The sequence below is a fragment of the Melanotaenia boesemani genome, chromosome 14 (assembly GCF_017639745.1).
Source record: "Melanotaenia boesemani isolate fMelBoe1 chromosome 14, fMelBoe1.pri, whole genome shotgun sequence".
NCBI lineage: Eukaryota > Metazoa > Chordata > Actinopteri > Atheriniformes > Melanotaeniidae > Melanotaenia > Melanotaenia boesemani.
In genome coordinates, this window is record NC_055695.1 from 7,859,059 (window position 1) to 7,879,990 (window position 20,932).

Consider the following 20,932-nt stretch of genomic DNA (forward strand, 5'->3'; position numbering starts at 1 on the left):
CACATGAAAAAAAGTGTGACACCAGTTATTGTATGAGACAGATGAGTGAGAGCTTTGATCCTAGGTGTAACAAACACTGTGGCACTTTCTGCATGTTATTTTGCTGACTCTAAAAGAGGCCTAAAGCTGACTTAATCCTAGATATAAGTGCATATTGGTGGCTTTTTGGCTTAGCTTCTCTCATCTTTTTCAGTTTTATACAAAGAATCTTAATTGAGAGGCCAGTAGGGAGGTAAGGTTTAGCAGAAGCAACTGAATCACACCAGCATCCAAAGGCACTAGGGTGGGGGTATTGGGAATAATGCAGAAACATGCAAATACGTTTCTTTCATTTTCACTGAAGGCCAGACAGCAAGAGAGAGAGCGAGAGAGAGAGAGAGAGAGAGAGAGAGAGAGAGAAAGAAAAAGGAAAAAGTGCTGCAGCTGTTCTGCTCCAAATATAGCTGCTGGCACACATTAATTACGTGCAATCATTAGTATTTGCTCCCCTTGTCATTGATGGAAATACCACATTCATTCAGTTATTCACAACATAATGAATCAATTAAAAAAAATACACATTTAAATGTATTTTAATTTACTTCGATTTTCTAACCCTGTTTGGTATGATTTGTTCTCTATACATTACTGACTGACTGGAATGTACTGCAGCCAAGTATGTAAGGGGGGGCTGGATTAAACTCATAACAGTGACAGGGAAAGACACTCACGCATAGATGACCTCACTTTATGTGAGATGCCTAACAAGAGAAACTCTGGAACAACAAAACAGCCAACAAGCAGCAAAACAAAATTTGGAGAACTGAGGGGAAAAAAGCAAAATAATAAATAATTTCACATCATGTTTATTCAACATTTCCCCCAAGAGATAAGAAACAAAATTTCCCTGCCTGAAGATATCTAAACACGTGACGCTAACTGATATCATTTGTTATTCACTGTACTGTATGCCATACAGTTTTTAACTGATAAAATAAATTAATAAATATAATTCATGAAGGCAATGTGGATGTAACTCAGGGTCTTGCATCAGTCCTGTTTCAGTTTGGAAAATAGTAAACTCCAGAAAATTCAGCCCAGATCATGGACAGTAAACTTTGGGTGCATTCACTTTTATTCATCATAATATAAAAATTTTAATGCTAATAAACTATGGATATTGTTTAAATTTTATTTATTTATCACACCAGTTTTGTAGCTTTTTACAGTCTATCTATCTATCTATCTATCTATCTATCTATCTATCTATCTATCTATCTATCTATCTATCTATCTATCTATCTATCTATCTATCTATCTATCTATCTATCTATCTATCTATCTATCATTGAATGCAGACAGGTAGGGGGCGTTGAAAGGCCGCAAAGAGCAGACAGTGTGCACTGGGCTGTACGTGCGTGCATGCGTGCGTGTCAGTGTGTGTGTCTGCTGGCAGAGAGAAAGTGATCGTGGCAGAGCAGAGATGTAGCAGCGGAGATCGCTGGGACTCCGTGGTCAGCTGTCTGTCACTTTTACCTGTGATTATCAGTCTGACATTAGCGCACAATGGGAAAGACTGGATGTAAATTTTTGTACAGTCGCACTGTATGAGTGTGCCGCGCAATGCGACTGAGAACAGCTGCTTTTGGGGGGATATATTTTTGTTTCGGGACAGGTTTGTTGGAGTAGCTAGTGCTAGCACAGGGCTAACGACTGTGCTGGCTACTTGGAACGTATTCTGCGAAGATGCTGCGGTGGATACGGCAGCAGCTGGTAAAACTGCTCTCTTACCTTTCTGTTAACGTTAGACATTATTGTTTCGCCCAACGTTGCTCAAAATTTAGTACACGAAAACATGTGTGAACTTTATTTGGCTAAATTTAGGCAGCTAACCTAGCCAATTCGCCATTGCCGATGTGTTCAAAACATTGCTGTTTCGTCTTGGTGACAGGTATACGTTACGGTAGCTAACGTTTGCCTTTCCAGCTAGCTGGTAGTTGTTATCAACGGTAACTAGTTTAAATCCTAAAAACCGACAAGAGTTGAGTTACAGTTGGGATATAAGTTTGCTTTTGTTTTCGCTCAAATTTCATTCGCATTTGAACGGACTCCTGTTGAAAAATTAACCTGAAAGTTTATTAACTAAACACCAGCTGTATGGCTAACTACTCGAAGTAAATGAGATTAAGTCATGCGGGGTTAACTGTGTTAACTGACATTGGGTTAAATCATTTTTAACATTCAAAACACATTTGGATCGATTGCACCTAACGTTTGTTCACCTCCTAAAGTGAATATACATTATGGCTAAATGTCCAATTCCGGACTTCTTTGTCCAGTATCCTCCAGGTTTTAGATGTTGTCCTGCTGTAACAACACAAAGAAATGGATCTGTAAATGTGCGTTTCGCAGTTCGGCACAAGTTTCTAAATGATTCCTTCATTTCATTCAGTTAAGACACTGACCCAAAGAGGTCTTGAGTTGGTGATACCAGCGTTAGAGCATCCTGTTTTTGCTGTTCACCTGTTTGCATAAACATGGCTGCGAGGTGACGCATTTTACAGTGAGTGCCTGTGTGTGCGTGTGTGTGTATGTATGTATGTGTGTGTGTGTGTGTGTGTGTGTGTATATATATATATATATATATATATATATATATATATATATATATATATATATATATATATATATATATAAACTAATGGAATTGTTTTCTTTTTAAGTTGTTTTATTCATAAAACTTGATTACAAACCACTGCATATAAAAAAAACCTTATGAGCACCCCTCATAATATAGAATACACAGAACACCTGTAGCTTTGGCCTGTGATCTAAATAACATTTGTTTAATGTGAATTTTAAAGGGGGTGGGGATTTGTGGCTTTTAGTACATGGTACAGTATTTTCAAGTTGTTTAGAAAGAAAATAATCCAAAGGAAAAATTTATCACTAACTGACACTGTCAAAACTGTTTGACCTAATCGTGTTCTTTTACAGGTAAGTGCAAATATTGTTAAACCTTTGGGATTGTCTTTGCTAAGGCAATTATTCTTGTCCAGTTAGATTTTAACTGCCTTTGCCAGTGCAGGCAATGAGTCAGTATTAATTAAGCTAGAGATGTTGCATTGGCACAGTGGTTATGCTTGTACAGATATTATTTTTTCAGGAAGTGGTGGCCTCAAAAGAATCTGTACAGGCATTCAGTGTCCAGTAAATGATAATGTTATGACTTGTAGAGCTGGTGTGTGAGCATATGTGGGATGTATTATGTGGGCTAAGTCACACATAGATGAACTGCTGATGTCACCTTAGCACCTGAGTTTAATCAGTGTCAAGGTGTTGTTGAACTCCCATATTCAGTAATCATATTCAGTAATTCAATAATCATACTCAGTAACTGAGAGGTTTTCTTGCATTTCAGATTGGGTTAGGGTTATACTAATTTCTCAGATTCTTGTTGAGACTCTGAGTCCAAAACGTTTTTTTTTTCTTCCTGTTTTCAGAGATTAATCAGGACCGTTACCCTTTAGGAAGACCACAGAAAGTTTGGGTCCATTAAGAACCAGTGGCCGCCTCCTAATTTGCAGTAGCTCAGCACATTTGACCCATCCCATATAATTGGATTGCTTAGTTAATTAAAAGTGTAATTAAAGTGCATCTTAATACACCTGGCCTAATGCAAACTTTTGTTGGAAGACTTTTGTCCGGCCTTGAAATGAACTAAAAGGTAATAGTTATTTAGTCTCATTTAGTTTCTTTCAAGAACAAAGAAAGAAGGAAAGATAAAAGGTAGCAATTTAATAAACTTTCTTCTTTCATAAGCAGTGCTCACATCATGCTGGTACTTCTGCATTTACATCATAGAAGTGTTCTGGGCAAACATTGTTACATCTCTGATATCTTGTATCTGCTGCAAAGCTTTATATGGAATATTTGATATGGCTTTCTGAGTTTCTCCCAGGTTTACAGCTTTGGCCTTTGCTGTCAATCTTACTGTAGTGAATCTATAGCTGTATATTAGGAGTGGGAAATACACAATCTCTAGTGGACATTGCTGCAGCAACCCAAATAATCCACTCTTACAAAACAGTAAAACATGATAATTAATCATCCTGTCCCACCCTTGATAATACAGTTCCTCCCTCTGTCAGCTGTGCTCCTACAATTCATGTCTTATCACATGTTGTTCGATTGTGGTCTGGCATGCCTGGAATCGTGTTATTATAGGTGTTGCCATCCATTTTACAGTCAAAAACAGCAAAAAGTGTTTCTGTCTTTTTACTAGTCCTGTCTGCCTTCCTGTTTGTGTTACAGTTTCCTTTGGAGCTTGTTTTTTATGCAGTTATCCCTATGCCTTTTCCTATTTTCAGTTATCACTTTTGGTTTAAAGCCTCTTGGTCTTTAACGCAACTTAGCGTGCTGCTTTTGTTGTCTTGCACCCCATTTTTTAAGGCAGTAATTCCACCAAGGCACTGTAGGACTTGTGTCTATGCAGGGAGTAATTACCTTTTTGCATTCAGTTTGATGGGGCATCAGAGTTAGTGGATAAAATATGTCAGATTTCACCCTCATGTTCTGTTTACAAGTTGGCTATGTTGCATCTGCTGATGTAACTGTATTTGACTTTTGTTTTCATAGATGTGCTCTTTCTTTACCTTTCAGATTATAACCATTGTAAGTCTTCCAGCTGAGAAGTGTGTTTATGGGATATGTAAAAAGTGTATGAGGCATCTTGATATTTAGTGTCAGCTTGTTGTATAATTTTAATGGTCTGAAAGCTTTGACATCTTTCTTTAGCTCATATGGTACCTTTCACATCCTTAGAAATTCAGTTAGTGAAACAAAATGAAAAATAGTTTCTACTTCAGTTCACTTCACAGATATAAAACTAGTTCTTTGATAGAAGTAACTTGGGTTACATTCACACTACATTTTGCAGAGATCTGTTTCTTCTCATATAGTTAGTCACATTATAATTTAATGCGGCTGCCAGACTCCAATATAAAAGTCTATGGGCCTGAAGAGGTAGAAGGGGGTATCAGTGATCTTCAATAGCTTTTGTACAGTAGCTTTATGGACCTTGGAAGCTACACTTGACAATATGACAAATTTGATAGCTGGAGACAATGTAAACATTCTTCCAAATAAATGAAAAAAATGTTGTCTGTGCTTCTTTTGATCTGTGTAGTAGTGAGAATATACCGAACTGTGACTCCTGAATCAGGGGGCAGTATAAGATCAATGTATATACTGAACATTAATTTCAATCATTTGATGGCTTGTGGCTCAGAGATGGATGTTCCTTTAGGTATTTGACAACGTTTTACTAAAGCTGCTCCTGGTGCTTCTTGGTGCTGTGCTATGGCTTTTTGCCTTATTGAATTGTTAACCTTTGATTTAAGCCAGACATCCTGAGTATCCTGGAAAAGGTTTACACTTGATATTATGTGATGTTTCTTCGTTTTCTTTCTCTATATAAGATTGCAACAGTGATTGACATTCTGTAAGGTTCTTCAAATCTTCACACATGAAGCCTGGGCCAGATTGATTGTTCCAAATTTCTTCCATTTAGGAGTGGTCAATGCTGCTTTGCTCTTTGGCATTTTTAGTACTGAAGAAATATTCTTGTGCTCCTCGCCATTGTCTACTGTCAACACAACTCTGTCTTGAATGCCTTTGGATGATTCTCTTGCCCTCGTGGCTTGGTTTGCTCCATTATGCATTTAACTGTGAGACCTGATATAGAGAGCTGTGGTTTTGTTTTTAAAATAGGTTAAATTGGGCTCATGTAGGTGTAGCTGTGCTCCGGTAAAGTTGTGAAGCTATCACTATGATCACTGATACATATTACACAACCATTACTAGTCTCAAATGTGAACATCACACAAACACACACAATTCTTTACCCTCATGAGGCATTTTAAGAAAATTATTGAGACTAATACTTGTTTCTGAAGATGCATTTTAAAACAATTTTAAACTTTCTGGAAAACTTGAGCAGGAAAAAAAAAACTTTAAACGATTGTTCATATCAGTCCACTGCAGCTGTGTTTCTCTTTTTAGTAGTCAACAAGATAATCAACCATCTTTCTAACTATTTGGATATTTTCTGTGTGAATTGTCATGTAGCACCCAAGTACAGACAATAATGACATTGTTGAATTTGTAATTAGATGTTATGAAAAACACTGAATAAGGTGCTTCCTGTGATTTCAAAAGGCCACATTTCTGTTCCGGTTACACAGGGCGGTCTGTGTGTGCTCAGGCAACAGTTGTTTTTGCACAGGTTAATATGTGCAAATACAATGATTTGTCAACTTCAACTAAGCTTAGGCAACTTAGGTGATTGATGGGCAAAGCTAGAATTTCAGACGCATTAGTGTCTGAAAAAGTTTTTGGTAAATAAGAAATCCTTGGTAATAAGCTTTAAGATTCCTTTGTGCAATCATGTACTGTTGCATTAGGTAAAATACGTGCAGATGTTTGATTAATGCCAGTGATTCACCATTGTTAAGCTATATGTGGAAATTTTCAGCTTCACAAAGCTTACTTTCCAGCCCCTCAGTATCTACAATTTTTTTTTATTTCATGTATTTAAACAGTAGTACAATTGTGCATATGTCTCTTAGCCACAGTAGCTGTAATTAAAAGAGGCAAAAGTGCATTAATTGACTCAAGTTAAAATGTAAACCATGAATTTTTATTTATTTATTTATTTTTTGCTGTGTAAGTTAAAGTCATGATTTTCTGAAACAATTCAGTTTTTGTTTTTGGGTGACAACATTTATTGCACTGTAGTGAGAAAGAAAGAATGGCCATCACTGGACCTTTAACAATGAGGTTAAAGGTTTGGTTTGAAGCCAGAAATGTTCCATGCTTGGGATTGTGCTTTTTTCTTTTGCTTTCACCACCAAGATGGTGGCAGTCATTTATTCTTGTGTTATACATGCTGCTTCAACCTAACTAGGTGAACTGGCTATTCTGCTTAGATCCTCCTTTTTTTAATTTGTGACAAGTAACAGCAGGAAAGAGGAAGAAAGGCAAAAAGTAATTTAGTAGCATGACTAAGTCATTCTCTAATCCGTGGCTTGATTTAAGAATAATCGATTTTGTGTTTTACAGCTTGTAGGTGTTACCAACAAATGTGACTTCTATTGCACCTGCGATTGTTGTTAAAAAAAAAAAAAGTAAGGAAGGATTCATTCACACCAGGATAGTCCGCTGGGCTCGGTATGATTGGGGACACAGTTCAATTGGGGGATGCAACATTCTTGAGTTTTTTGTTAATGCTGCACAACTTAAGCAAATCTAACCTTTTAAATAACGTGTTCCACTTCTTTCTAAAGGCCGGGCTGCATCAGAAATTACAGACGAATAAGACGAGACACACAGCGAAGAAGATAACTTGTTCATCAGCTGGTTAACAGAGGACAAGTTTTGTTTCTACCACATAACAGCAAGATGTAGATCTGTATCTGATCCTAGCAGTCCTTGCAGGGTTGATTATATTTCTATCAGAACTTTTACTGAGTTCTTCCATGTCCAACTGTGAGCTATTTCTCCTGTCTGGAGCTTCCGATCATCCCACATACACGTATGTTTTGGTTGTGTTCAACCACAATGCCATGCGCTGGACCCAAAATGCACTTTGCTGTTTAGTCTGCTTTCTTTCTTTGGTCCACTTGAAGCGGACCGAGACCCGCATTTGTAGGAGGACCAAGCCAGCATCTTGGATCTGAATCTGAGTTCGTTTGAGCGTTCACAATTCCCCAAACGAAGCAGACTTTCTGAGCAAACTAGAATTTAAAAAAAAAGGCTGGTGTGAATTCACCCTAAGTGCAGCGAAATATACATTCCAGTGAATCGCCATCAATTAGAATAAGACTGTGTTTTTGTGAGAACTGAGAATGGGATTTTTGGATTATTTGTGCACCCCTTCTGTGCATCTGCAGCATTACAGTCTATGCACCTCAATCAGAAGCAAAAGGTTGCTTTAGTCATTTTTTCCATGTCTTTAGTAGACATGTCTTTTGATTTGTAAAACATTGCAAATTTCTCAGTGGGTTTGTGGGTGTGAAGATTTAACTTGGGATCATTCATTTACTTTAAATTTGTGAGGATTGTTTCACTGTGGCTCTGGTCATTGATCTACAGTGAACAGTGAAGTGCTGTTTTGTCATAAATATTTTCAAACCTTCCAGATACACATTTGAATTTTTTTTCATTTTGACATTTTGTCACTAGATCACTTACTTAGTTTTTAAATTTGTTATTAATATTTTCATTATAACACATACACAAGCACATGTGTCTTGTGGTTGATTTTTAGTAGGTGCACGTTGCTAGCACCTTCCAGGATGATCTCAGTACTGTGGAATTTTGGAAAACTGTACAAAAATTAGTGCTTTTGATAAACATCCCTACTTACAGTATTGTTGAAATTTGAACTCTTTTATGTTCTTTTGATGGAAAATACTTAGATGCCAACAATGTTATCATAACACATAAGCTGAAAACATACTTGGATTTAAATGCACACTGGTCCATCATAGACCTGAATTCTGTCTGCAGCATTTTGGATATTTACAAATAACAGTGGATGCTTTGAGAAAGGGGACACAAAAAATATCTTTTAGATTTTTACAAGTTAAGGATTATGTCCTTTAAAAGGGTTTGTGACATTAGAGCACTTGTGTCATTTGAGGTAGTGTGCTAGAAATGCACCTCTTAAATTTCCTTGACTTACAGAATACTTGAACCTTTGTAAGTAACATCTTTGCCATCTCTTCCTTAATCTTTTCTCTGCTTCTTGTCTTCTCTCAGGGCTTTGACCCCCCTCATCAGAGTGAAACCAGGACAGTATATGTGGCAAACCGTTTCCCCCAGCATGGCCACTACGTACCACAACGCTTTGCAGACAACAGAATCATCTCATCCAAGGTAACAAAATGTCTAAAAAGCCTGTGTTTTAAATCTTAAATGGATGAACTGTCATAAAATGCAACTGTAGAAACTTGAAATTAGTAGTTTAGCAGTGCTTTGGTTTAGCTGATTTCTTTTTAAAAATGAGACATTTCACAGACTAGTAGAATATAAAAGAATTTGTAACAGATGGCTGTGCCGCCCCTCAGCACATGAGTTTAACATAAATTGTTATAAGGAACTGTCAACCATAACATTTTGCTAAACAGTGACAGAAACTGCCTAAAAATGAAACCCAGAACTATAAGCTGATTTCTGGCACCTTCTTGCCTTTTCGTTAAAATGAATGGGTTTGAAGTGGTAATGTGGTGGAAGAGAGAAGTTTCAAGATTGATTTGTTGATGACAGGATCAGCTCAGACAAAAAGCTTTTGTGTTAGTCAGAGAATTAGTAGGTCAGCTGGAAGACTAACTGGACAAAATGACAATAAACTGAAGCCCTTTGCGAGGCTTTTTGAAGCATACAGATATGCAGCTGAAATAAACTCCTTTGTCATTGACCTTTTCCTCTGTTGTTTCTTTTATTTCTCTTTCAGTACACAATTTGGAATTTTGTCCCCAAGAATCTGTTTGAGCAGTTCAGAAGAATAGCAAACTTCTATTTTCTCATTATCTTCCTTGTTCAGGTAACGTCACACACAGGCACACACGAAGTCCTTTTTGTAGTTTTGCTTTTTATAATCTACAAATGATAAGTCATGTAAGACCTCAGCTTTCCTGTACCACATACAAATGTCTACATGTCTGTTTCATGAGTGAGTGACTCATTAACTTCTACAGACCAGAAGAGAGACTGGTCTGACTCTGTATTACAACATTACACCCACACATTTAGTAATATGTGTGTCTTTACAGCCAGCCCAAAGCGTTAAGCCTTCACTATGCATCAGTCATCCTGTGTTTAAGTTGGATTTGGCTTTCAGATTTTCAGCCATCATCTGATGTATTTGGGACTGTGTACTGAAGCCAAAGCAATCGACTTGACTTTGTCTGAAAAGGCTATCTTTTTATCCACTCAAGCTGTCAGCACAGTTGAAGTCAGCTAAGGTTGAAATCACAGAAGCAAGTACACTTTCTTATCTTGATGCTATGAACAAGACGTTTTCTTAGAACAATTTGTCCTTTTAAAGATGGCTTCTTTAAAACCTGCTATGAACTGTCATTATCCCAAAGGTATGAGGAAAATTTTTTGTGGTTACAGTTTAGTTTGGGTGAATTCTTAAATAGTTTTCTAAGGTTTTGATTTCTTGAAAAGAGACAAAACTTAAAGCTCACTGTATGTAATTTAAATTTAAAGGTGAGAGGTTGATGTTGTTGAATTCTTTGTCATTATGCATTCACATCATGAAATTTCTTAAAGTAACTCTAATCATGAAGTTAAATATGTACACCGTAAAAATTGAATTTAAAGCACTCTACACACCAATACACTCAAAAACACTAAATTAAAAACACAGAATGGTAAGAAATACTAAAAGTAAAATAAATTAAACAAATTAATTAAAAACGATTGTGCAAATATATGTCCCTGAGAAAATGTGCAATGAAGCAAATGGTGCAAGTTGCATCTCGGACAGTCAGAAAATATTCAGGGGGAAGTAGGTTGGTCTGTATTTGTACATGTGTGTTGAAGGGATGGTGATGATATCAGTTTTACCGCTTCGGGGAAGAAGCTCATCTGAATTTGCTCATACTAGTACATGTGTTTCTGTATCTCTTCCTTAAAGAGCAGGTGTAACCTGCTGCTGATAATGTCCTTGCAATGTATTTGTGGACAGTTGGATGTCTTTTTTTGTTTGTTTGTTTGTTATTTTATTTTATGTGTTTGATGTGAAGACGTTTGTTGAAAGTAGGCACATTTTGGACTTTTCTCAGCTTGTGACAAACATGTTTGATTTGGGTTAAAAAAAGTTTAGAATTCAGTCAGTTAAGGAAACATGTCATTTCGATCTGTCAGTTAACCTTTAAAGGAAGTTAGATGGATTTCCTGTTTGACACATCAACCACTACTTCACTTTGTTGTCTTTCTAGTTCACTTGTGTTCTTACTGTCACACCCACTTTTACTCAACTAGGTCTTTTTTTTCTGCTTTAAACTCGCTCATGTCACTGTATCTTGTTCTCTGTATTTTTCTTTGCAGTTAATGATAGACACACCAACTTCCCCAGTCACTAGTGGGCTCCCTCTCTTCTTTGTGATTACAGTAACTGCTATAAAACAGGTGAGATCACAAGCATGAAGCTTCCTCCTACTCAGATTCAAAAAGTGGAACCAACCTATTTGTTTTGTAAGCACGAGGTCATTAAAATCCCATTTTAAAACCCACTTAGTTACATATTCACTTGAATTTGTAGTTAAAACCAAAAGAGGTTGAAAAAATTAAACCATTCACTAATAAATTTCAACCAGTACTATGGTAAATTGAATGTTTTTTATTTTTATGATTATTTTAATTCTTAAACTGTTATTGAATTTTGTATAAGAGAGGGGTTTTAAGAGTATTTTAAATTATAGTCACTTCATATGATGAATGACTAGTCCTGACAGGATTACATAACCATGCCATTTAATAAAACTATGTTAACCACCCGTTATTTGCAGTATTTCACAGGCTGCTGAATGACTTTGTTTGCAGGGCTATGAAGATTGGCTGAGACACAAAGCAGACAATGAGGTGAATGGTGCTCCAGTGTTTGTGGTTCGCAGTGGAAGTCTGGTCCAGACGAGATCCAAAAACATCAGGGTAAGACTGCTAAAGCTATACTGTGAAGGAACTTTGCCATGCAGAATATTTCTTCAGATATCTGTGCCTTGCATGGACTGATTATTTTTTAATATGGAAATTTCATGTTAGTATCTTTAATGTTTAACAGCTAACTTTAGCTTAGCAGTTCAGTTTCATGTAGGTTGTATTTCTTTTAACACGGTTTGTCGATAAAGTTATAATGTTAATGAAAGGAGCTTTGTTTAACACAGAAGGCTGCTTTCAGATAGTTAGATTGAGAAACATACTCTTGACTGCAAATATGACTGGAATGTTGTCTGAGGGTTAGATCTTTTTAGCTGCACAGCTACCAACCAATGCGACTGGTTGGGTTCGTGCTCATTCAGTTTGTCTTGCAAGGTCAACTCACTACTCACTACAGATTGCAATCTGTTTCTAAACATTTTGGTCTCTGACTGAAATTAAATACGTAATTATTCCCAGAGGGAAATTGCAATGCTGGGTTCATAATTTAGAAGTGATTAAGTGTCTGCTGCGCTTGTTCCTCAGTCATTGTGGCTTAGCATATCTTTGTGAAAGTAGATATCCAGTTATGGTAATTCTAAGATCTAAGAGGTTTATCCTGGTCTTACCTGATAGTATTAAAACCCTTTGTTGTTTTATACTGTGCCCCCCTCTTGTCATATCCTTAAATAGTACTAATAAAGTTTAGGCAACTAATCTTTTAGCTTATTAATATTTTGTAAACCTGCAGCCCACATGTTCCAAACAAGTTTAGCTGTTTCCTTGCCTCAGTGACATAATGTTTTTGATGCCATGAAATGGCTGTAACCTAGACATTACAGAGTACACAAATCCTCTGAAGTCAGAGTTCCCAGAGACTGTAACTTATGTGTCTGGAGCTAATTTAACACTGCATCGATGATGCATGTCCTTTAGTTAAAGGCAAGTGAGTCTGTGAAGCAGTACGCATGATATTAACACATTCACAGCCAGGAAATAAAGGGCTAACCAGGGTGAAATGGTTTAATACAATGATGCAAAAAGGTCCAGAGTGACTTTGTGTTGGTGGCAGTCGCTGCGTGTAATGAGTCTTAAGTTATAATGTTGTAACTTCTAATCTCTTATTTATAGAATACAGAACACATCTTTTAAGGAAAGGTCACTAACAAATAATGTATGGATCATGTTTATTTATTCAGAAGGAATTTATATAGTAAAAGGCAATTCTAAAGACAAATTCCAATAATACAATACTGTAATGATAACTTGCCTGTTAGATGGACATTTGAAGACATTGTAATATTTATCTTTTAATTCAGTTTATCAGCTCAGAATAGTGTCTTCTTTTTCTAAACTTGAAGGTGATTATCCAAAAGCAAGACGGTATTAACCTGCCTGTGTTTGTGTTCAGGTGGGGGACATCGTTCGTGTGGCTAAAGATGAGACGTTTCCAGCTGATCTGGTGTTGCTGTCGTCAGATCGTGCAGATGGTACTTGTCACATCACGACAGCTAGCCTCGATGGAGAGACCAACCTCAAGGTCTGTGTACATTATGTTAAATATGTCATTAACATGCTTGCAACAGGCATGCATATCCAGATCAGACAAGAACTTAAACAGGAAATAATAATGGTACTAGTAGTCAGTAAAGTCTGCTTCGCATTTTAACTTCATAGCTTTTTGATCTGTTGCACTACAACAAATGTAAATACTATGCCTGCAGGGATGATGCACGGAGCAGGTTGGTGTTATTCTGATAATCCTGAATTAATAAAACTAGCGGGATTATGTTAAAGAGCTATATCTTCAGAGATCTTCCTTCAGTCATTTATAAGCAAACTAATAGAAAAGGTTAGCATATTAATTTTTTTCATTAGTTAGAAAACAATTTGACAGATTTGTGTGTATTTGTTAAGTAATGTAAGCTTTGTGTGAGTGCAGATTTACAGTAGTAGTCAAAAAGTGTAGACATGTTTCTGGTAATGTGTGAATATTGTAAAAAGGGTTTTTGAATGACTTGTATTAAGTTCTGCATCATATGTGTTTTTTTTTTTGTTTTTTTTTTTTTTTTGTTTTTTTTTTTTTAAATTAGGAACTTTTATAAAACCATTTATAACTACAGTTAAAAGTTTTTTTTTATCAAACTTTATTTATCTTGACTTTTTTTTTATTGAAAACATCTCCTTATTATCTGTAAATCATTTTTTTCTATTTTAAACTAGTCTTTGTCACTATCAGTATTAAACTGTGTGCTTTACTTGTAGACCCACTACTCTGTGCCAGAGACATCAGTGTGTCAGTCAGTGTCCCAGCTTGAGGCTTTGCAGGCTGTAGTGGAGTGTCAACAGCCAGAAGCTGACCTTTACAGGTAATCTGCACATGTGTGCACACAGAATATGTTAATATATGTTAACATATGTAACAGAATATGTTAGAATATGTAAGTCTGGTACAGTCACACAGTAGATGCATATAATAGTCAGCAATTAAATTTAAACATACTGGAACATTACAAATAAATATTTTGCCTTTGGAGACATTCTGATTTTTTTTTTTTTTTTTTTTATGTATTCGCTTAAAAGTTATAGTAAGATAAAAGTTTATAGTGTCATCCAGAGTGACTGCATAGCAAGACAGCCTCCAGTCTGAAGACAACAGTCCCGTCTGAACTGAGAGGCAAATATTCAGATTTTTCCAGCCTGTTCTGTAATCTGACCAACTGATTGGTTTCATCAGGCTTGATTGAAAAGTAGTCATCTTTGTATTAATAGATATTTCTTTTATTATTTGTTATCTGTTCTTGTTTTAACACTTTCAAAGGAGAATGATGTCAAACCAAAAAGCAACTTCAATAGCAAAGATATTATATGAGTGTTGACTAGCTGTGTCAGCCTTCCTCTGATAATCTGTTAAGTACAGTAGATAATCTGATTATACCCCTTGGGTATGTGATCATATTTATGACCTTCATCAGTCCACTGAAACAAAAAATTTGTGCTGTCTCCCAGATTCGTAGGTCGTATCACTGTGACTCAGAATGGTGAAGAGATTGTCAGGTAAGACCAGTCGTTAAACAGTCGTCCCCAGTAAGACTGGGAATTGTCAAGTTATTGGTACCAAAATTACATATACAAAAGTTCATGGTATTTGAAACCTAATGCATGGAATTTTCAGTTGTTTAATTAATGTTTAAATCACTTTAAATATCATTACCTTGATCTGTATTTATGTTTGTTTTTTATTTGTCAGACCGCTGGGTCCAGAAAATTTGCTGCTCCGAGGGGCCAGGTTGAAAAATACCAAAGAGATTTTCGGTGAGATAAAAATAATCGGAAAAAGAACAAGAACACAACAAATTATAACATTCAGCCATTAACACTATAGTAGCTCAGTAAAATGTGACATAGTCACATTCCGCCTGTGATATGAGCGAACTGAGCTCAGCAGCTGTTTTACATTTCATTCATTATCAAAATACTGAGGTCTGTTTCCATAGTCCTGAAATTTCAATGCTGTTCATCAGCAGGTTTGATAATAGTGCCCCACAACTCAAATAGTTTGGACCGTATAATGAAGCTGTAGTTAATGTGCATTATCAGTGCTGTTCATGTAAATAATTTTGGTTGTTTATGTCATGACTTCAAGCATAAACTGATCAGGAGTTTAATGGACAAGCGGGACGTAATTCCTAAATCAGCTACGTTGTTGCAGGTGTTGCAGTTTACACAGGGATGGAATCTAAGATGGCTCTCAACTATAAGTGCAAGTCCCAGAAACGCTCTGCAGTAGAGAAGTAAGTGTTTTTTTTGTTTGTTTTTTTTAAAGTTAGCAAAATATTACTGTTCGAGGTTGTGCTTAATGAAGCCTTAAATACTGAAATGTTTTCTAATGTCAGGTCAATGAACACCTTCCTCATCATCTACCTGGTCATCTTGTTGTTCGAGGCCATCCTCAGCACCATCCTGAAGTATGCCTGGCAGGCTGAGGCGAAATGGGATGAGCCTTTCTACAACCAAAAGACTGAACAAGAGAGGAACAGCAGTCGGGTTAGCCTGCTTTGCTTTATGTATCAGAGGAATGCCTCTTATTGGTTTTCCTTTTGTTTGTTGTTCTGAAACACAGAAATAAGTTTTCTACATTTATTTTGTTAGTATTCCACTTGCATCTCTCTTTCCCCCTGCATGTTTCTCTTTTTTTGTCTTTTAACACCGATGTTTTGTCAGCTTTATATAGAAGTGAATGGGTAGAAGTTTAAAGATTAGGCCATGCCAGAATCCACATATGCACACGTACACACAGAAGAGTGCTGTTTGGACAATTTTAGTGTCTCTAGATTCTTTGATAAGGTACAAGAACGAAGTGCCTATCACTGGGCCAATCTGTTGGCACAGCAGCATACCTGCCAAAACTAATCAGTCTCTATGTATTGAGACAAAACATATAGTTGTGCTCAAGCCATTCATTCCCTAATGGCCACTATTAAATTAAATGTCTTTTTTTAAGATTTAGTTTAGTGGGTGTTCTAGAAATCCATTAGTCCCAGTAGTATTTACTTTACCACAGCAGGTCTTATAATCAGTTAACGCAGTGTTCTAAAAAGTTCTAATGCTTCAAAAATCATTTTTCTTTAATATGTCCTTGAGATTGCTGCACCTTTTCAGGTGATGGTCATGTTTTGTTTTTGTTTTTTTTTTTGTGCATGTGGAGTTCATCCCAAGTGGCATACATCATGAAGATGACTTTTGGTTCTGTATCTCTCAATCTGTGCTCACTCTCCTTTCCTGTCACCTGGAGTAATTAACTCTTTAATAAGAATGAATCACTCTGCCTGCTTTGATTTAGACTGATCAGTGCTGATATCCCATCATTCTGTCTGGCCAAGATGTTCATTTTGTGACTATTTTCCTCTCTCTCTCTCTCTCTCTCTCTCTCTCTCTCTCTCTCTCTCTCTCTCTCTCTCTCTCTCTCTCTCTCTCTCTCTCTATATATATATATATATATATATATATATATATATATATATATATATATATATATATATATATATAAAAATAAATGGCCTGTACTTATATAGCCTTTACATGTACATCACATTCACCCATTCACACACACATTCACACACTGATGGCGGAAGCTACCATGCAAGGCGCTCAACCACGACCCATCAGGAGAAATTAGGGGTTTGGTGTCTTGCTCAGGGACACCTCGGCATTAGCTCTCCGGGTGTAAGACCTGGACAGAACTGGTTCTTACAGATGATGAATTTTTGCTTTAGAACAAGGTTAGAAATACCAATTGGTAATGAATAAATATGTAAATGTTTGTGTAAAGGAATAAATGCATAGATATATAATTAATAAATTGACAAAAAATAAATAAATGCAAATTGGTGAATTATTTGTCGATTTCTATATTTTATATATTTCTTGTATACATTTATTTATTGATTATAATTTCAGTTTGGTCTTTTTTATAATTTACATTGAGTAGCCTTGACTTTGGCTTGACCTCTTACCACTTGTGTTATTTCAGAGATCACGCTTATTCCATTGTGCTCTCCCTGTCTCCTTATTTCATAAAATTTCTCATTTCTTTTCTTTTACTTCAGATTTTAAAATTCATCTCGGACTTCTTAGCATTTCTGGTCCTTTATAACTTCATCATTCCCATCTCGCTGTACGTTACCGTGGAGATGCAGAAGTTCCTGGGCTCATTTTTCATTGGCTGGGATTTGGACCTTTACCATGAGGAAAGTGACCAGAAAGCACAGGTCAACACATCTGACCTCAATGAAGAGTTGGGGCAGGTATGTATGTAAGATGATAACATACTTGCATATAAAATTACTCGCATATACGATACACACACACACACAGAAAAAGAAGCATATGTCAAGTTTATGTCCTCTTATTATATGTAAAAATGATTTTTATTGTATATCTTAAAACATTTACCCAGTCAAGAAAAAACTTTAACTACAATTAAGATAAAGGACATAAAAAATGTTATTCTGTATTTTTCTATTTGTTCTTGCTCAACCAGCCAAGCATAACTACTGTGATTTAAAATTGAGTAATATTTATGCATTATCTTTATTTGTGTCTTAGGTAGAATATGTGTTTACTGACAAGACGGGTACACTAACAGAAAATGAAATGCAGTTCCGCGAGTGTTCAGTAAATGGAATCAAGTATCGAGAAGTCAATGGGAAACTGGTACCAGAGGGAATGACAGATGATTCTCCAGATGGTTCTACAGCTAACCTGGTAACTAAATATACAGCATAAATATGTTGCATTAATTTTCTTTTGGAAGACGTATACAGACTGTTTAAATACACCATTGTCACTTCTGACATCAAAGAGACAGTCTAGGTATATGTTACATTAGCTCTAAATTTAAATCACAACATTTTAAAATCATAATTTCAGCAGTGGTGTCATAGAACAAGACGTGGTTTCTATGCAGTCTGTAAAAGTATGGAGTTGGTTTTAGTATTTGTTTTTTTTTAATCTGGTATGTATGAAATAAAGAAATGATTTTGAAAAACATTTGTCTTTCCAGACTATTTGACCTATTTTGTCTCCAAAAGATAAATTTAAAAGTTTTTTACAGTGATTTGAACGAACAGGCGAGGTACCAGAGTCAAGGGCATTATCCATTATCTTGAGTTACTTTCTAACAAACCATGGACACTATGCATGCCTATACCAGCTGTTCATGAGCGGTTTTGGCTCAGATGGTAGAACTAGCTGTACACCATTGGCCTTCTGTGGCATCTCCATATTCATCTTTAGACAAGGCACCAAGCTTTTTTCACACTATGACAGCCAGGTCTTAGTGTTTGAGTGAAAAACCAATTTTAAGATGCTTTCTAAAGATGGCTGATTAACCACGTGTTGACCAATTCAGTCAGAAAATAGCTTGTCTTTAAAGCCTTAGCTGCTTGATTTTACTCTGAACTGACCTGTTGTTTTACTAAATAGATATCATATGTCATATTAAGGAAGACATTAAACTAGTGGTTAAAACCATAAACTCTTGTTGAAAACATTGAACAGAGGGGAAGATAGTGTCATTTTGTCAGGGACAACAATTTCGCTTCTTTTTGCAGCCGGGACTACTGTCATGTGCTGTCCAGTCGAGAGAATGCAGCATAAAATCACCTTCATAATGGCTTCGCTTTTTAGATCTAGAGGCAAAACCTCCATCTCGAACCACAATCTGTTGTTTTTGGTGGTGCTTGAAGCAGACAGCCAGTAAAACCCTGCCATTGTGTGGAAAATGGTGTCCAAGTGTAGATAGATGTTTTGAGAAGACTGAAGGATTACAGCTCAGAGGGAGAGCCCATGTGGATCTGTTTAGAAGTATTTCATAGTGAGTGCAACAAGCATTGTCCTGATTGTGGAACATCAGATTAAGATTTGCACAGATTTATAGTGGCAGGCTGCTACAAAAAATGTATGGAAACGACTGCATTGCCCTGACTATTGTTAGACTTAAGCTGTGCTCTCTCTCTAATATATTTACTTTGATCTTTCACCCATATGCACTCTGGTACAGATGGATTTAATATGAATTTAAGCTCAGTTCCGATACTGTTTGGTCAGTACCTTTAAAAGTGTAGAGCTGCACGGCCAACAACAGATAAATATACGAATGCACTTGCATCGTACAGTAGCAGAATTGTTTAATTAATATAATTCCACAGCAAATTAAGAGTTTATCTGTAGACTTATGTACATAATATTGATATAGCACAGTATGTGAATAACCCTCACCTGCGAATCACAAGTTATGGTCACATTGATACACAGTACACAAGATTTGATGTTTCTTCTTTCTTTCTCCTTCCCTGTTGTCTCTCCATCTAGATGGGAGAGGAATTGTTATTTCTCAAGGCAGTGTCATTGTGTCACACCGTTCAGATCAGCTATGATCAGCCAGACTGCCTGATTGGAGGAGGAGATCCATTCTCACATGCCAATGGTTTCTCATCCAATCACATGGAATACTATGCCGCTTCACCAGATGAGAAAGCTTTAGTTGAGGCAGCAAAGAGGTAAATTTGACATCTTTCTTGTTCAGACTTCTGTGCAGGAGAACAGCTCTTGCTTTGCTTAAGCTAAAAAGCAACTACCCATAATGTTTGTACCCTTACCTGACCAATATGAGTCCTTGATTTTGACATGAGGTTATTGGTAGTGCCAGTTATGAGGGGGGCATTGAAACATTTAGGAGTTTGGACCTTTTGCCGCTTGTTTCGTTTTGTGTCACAGAAATTTAGTGCACCCAGCAATTCAGAGTCCTTTAAGTAGTAAAAAGTCTTATAAGCAGTCCTGTATCAAAGATGGCTTGAAAGGGGCAAAATAATTAATAATGTTTGAACAAATTCTGCTACAGTAATTTGATTTAAGGAAGCTGTAGAAGTTGGAGCTTAATAAATAAATAAATTGATGGTACAAGAAAACATTGGAGAATTCATGAATAAAAATAGTTTGGAAAGAAACAGATTTGTCATTTCTACAACAGAGGACAAGGCGCAACAAGATGTTTTCATGTAAAGGATATCGACTCCATCTGTGGGTCAGCTCTGTCAAATAGCAAAGAACTATGTGTAAAAGCTTCATTTCTGTACATTTAATCCAATAGTGAAGGAAGATAATTCTGACAAATGACAATTACCTGAAATTAATACAATTATACAGTTATTCAGTAATTATGGCAGGCTTACTCGTGGTGTTTTAAGTTAGAGTCCATAGCTCAAATACTTTTCTAACTACCCATGGGCTTCTGCTTGTATGCTCCATTGTCCATCCTGTAATAAACTGAACGAAGAGACAGTTCAAACAAACATAACCTCAGTTATCAGTGTTACCAACAGTTAGTTTCCAGTTTATGTTGTCCAGCTTGCTAAAATGAATAGTCCTGCTTTAAGTCTTATCCCTCATGTCTATCTTTGCTTTGTAATTGATGATCTGCATTTCCTTTTAAATGTGCTGCCATATTTTTTTCAGTGTATAAACACTGAAAAAAACTAAACTATCGGCAGCAGCCCTCCATGTCTCATTTCAGTGTGAGTCAGTAACTGTAAACAATTAAATGATTATTGTCTTTAGGAAATTACTAGAGAATAAAAGCAAAACCTGCTTATCTCCAACTTTAATGGTCACCATTGCTTAAAGGTTGTTTTCCATGCCCATCCTTGAATCTTTGACTGTTGTCTTTTGTTTTTTCCAAACC

General features: G+C 36.4%; 1 protein-coding gene across 4 annotated transcripts in view; it reads left to right on the plus strand.

Annotated features, from left to right (window-relative positions):
- The first annotated feature begins 1,424 nt into the window (after positions 1-1,424).
- Positions 1,425-20,932, plus strand: part of atp11b (ATPase phospholipid transporting 11B (putative)) — a 48,591-nt gene continuing 29,083 nt past the window's right edge. For all 4 annotated transcript variants that reach the window (XR_006012681.1, XR_006012680.1, XM_042005711.1 and 1 more), the window contains exons 1-14: positions 1,425-1,752; positions 8,803-8,919; positions 9,497-9,586; positions 11,101-11,181; positions 11,596-11,703; positions 13,100-13,228; positions 13,954-14,057; positions 14,698-14,745; positions 14,939-15,003; positions 15,401-15,482; positions 15,585-15,735; positions 17,298-17,495; positions 17,797-17,955; positions 19,564-19,751. Coding sequence is in view for 2 of the 4 variants with exons in the window: in XM_042005711.1 (XP_041861645.1) it covers positions 1,726-1,752; positions 8,803-8,919; positions 9,497-9,586; positions 11,101-11,181; positions 11,596-11,703; positions 13,100-13,228; positions 13,954-14,057; positions 14,698-14,745; positions 14,939-15,003; positions 15,401-15,482; positions 15,585-15,735; positions 17,298-17,495; positions 17,797-17,955; positions 19,564-19,751 (1,547 nt within the window). In the remaining 2 variants the exon portion in view is untranslated. The remainder of the gene's footprint in view (positions 1,753-8,802; positions 8,920-9,496; positions 9,587-11,100; positions 11,182-11,595; positions 11,704-13,099; positions 13,229-13,953; positions 14,058-14,697; positions 14,746-14,938; positions 15,004-15,400; positions 15,483-15,584; positions 15,736-17,297; positions 17,496-17,796; positions 17,956-19,563; positions 19,752-20,932) is intronic.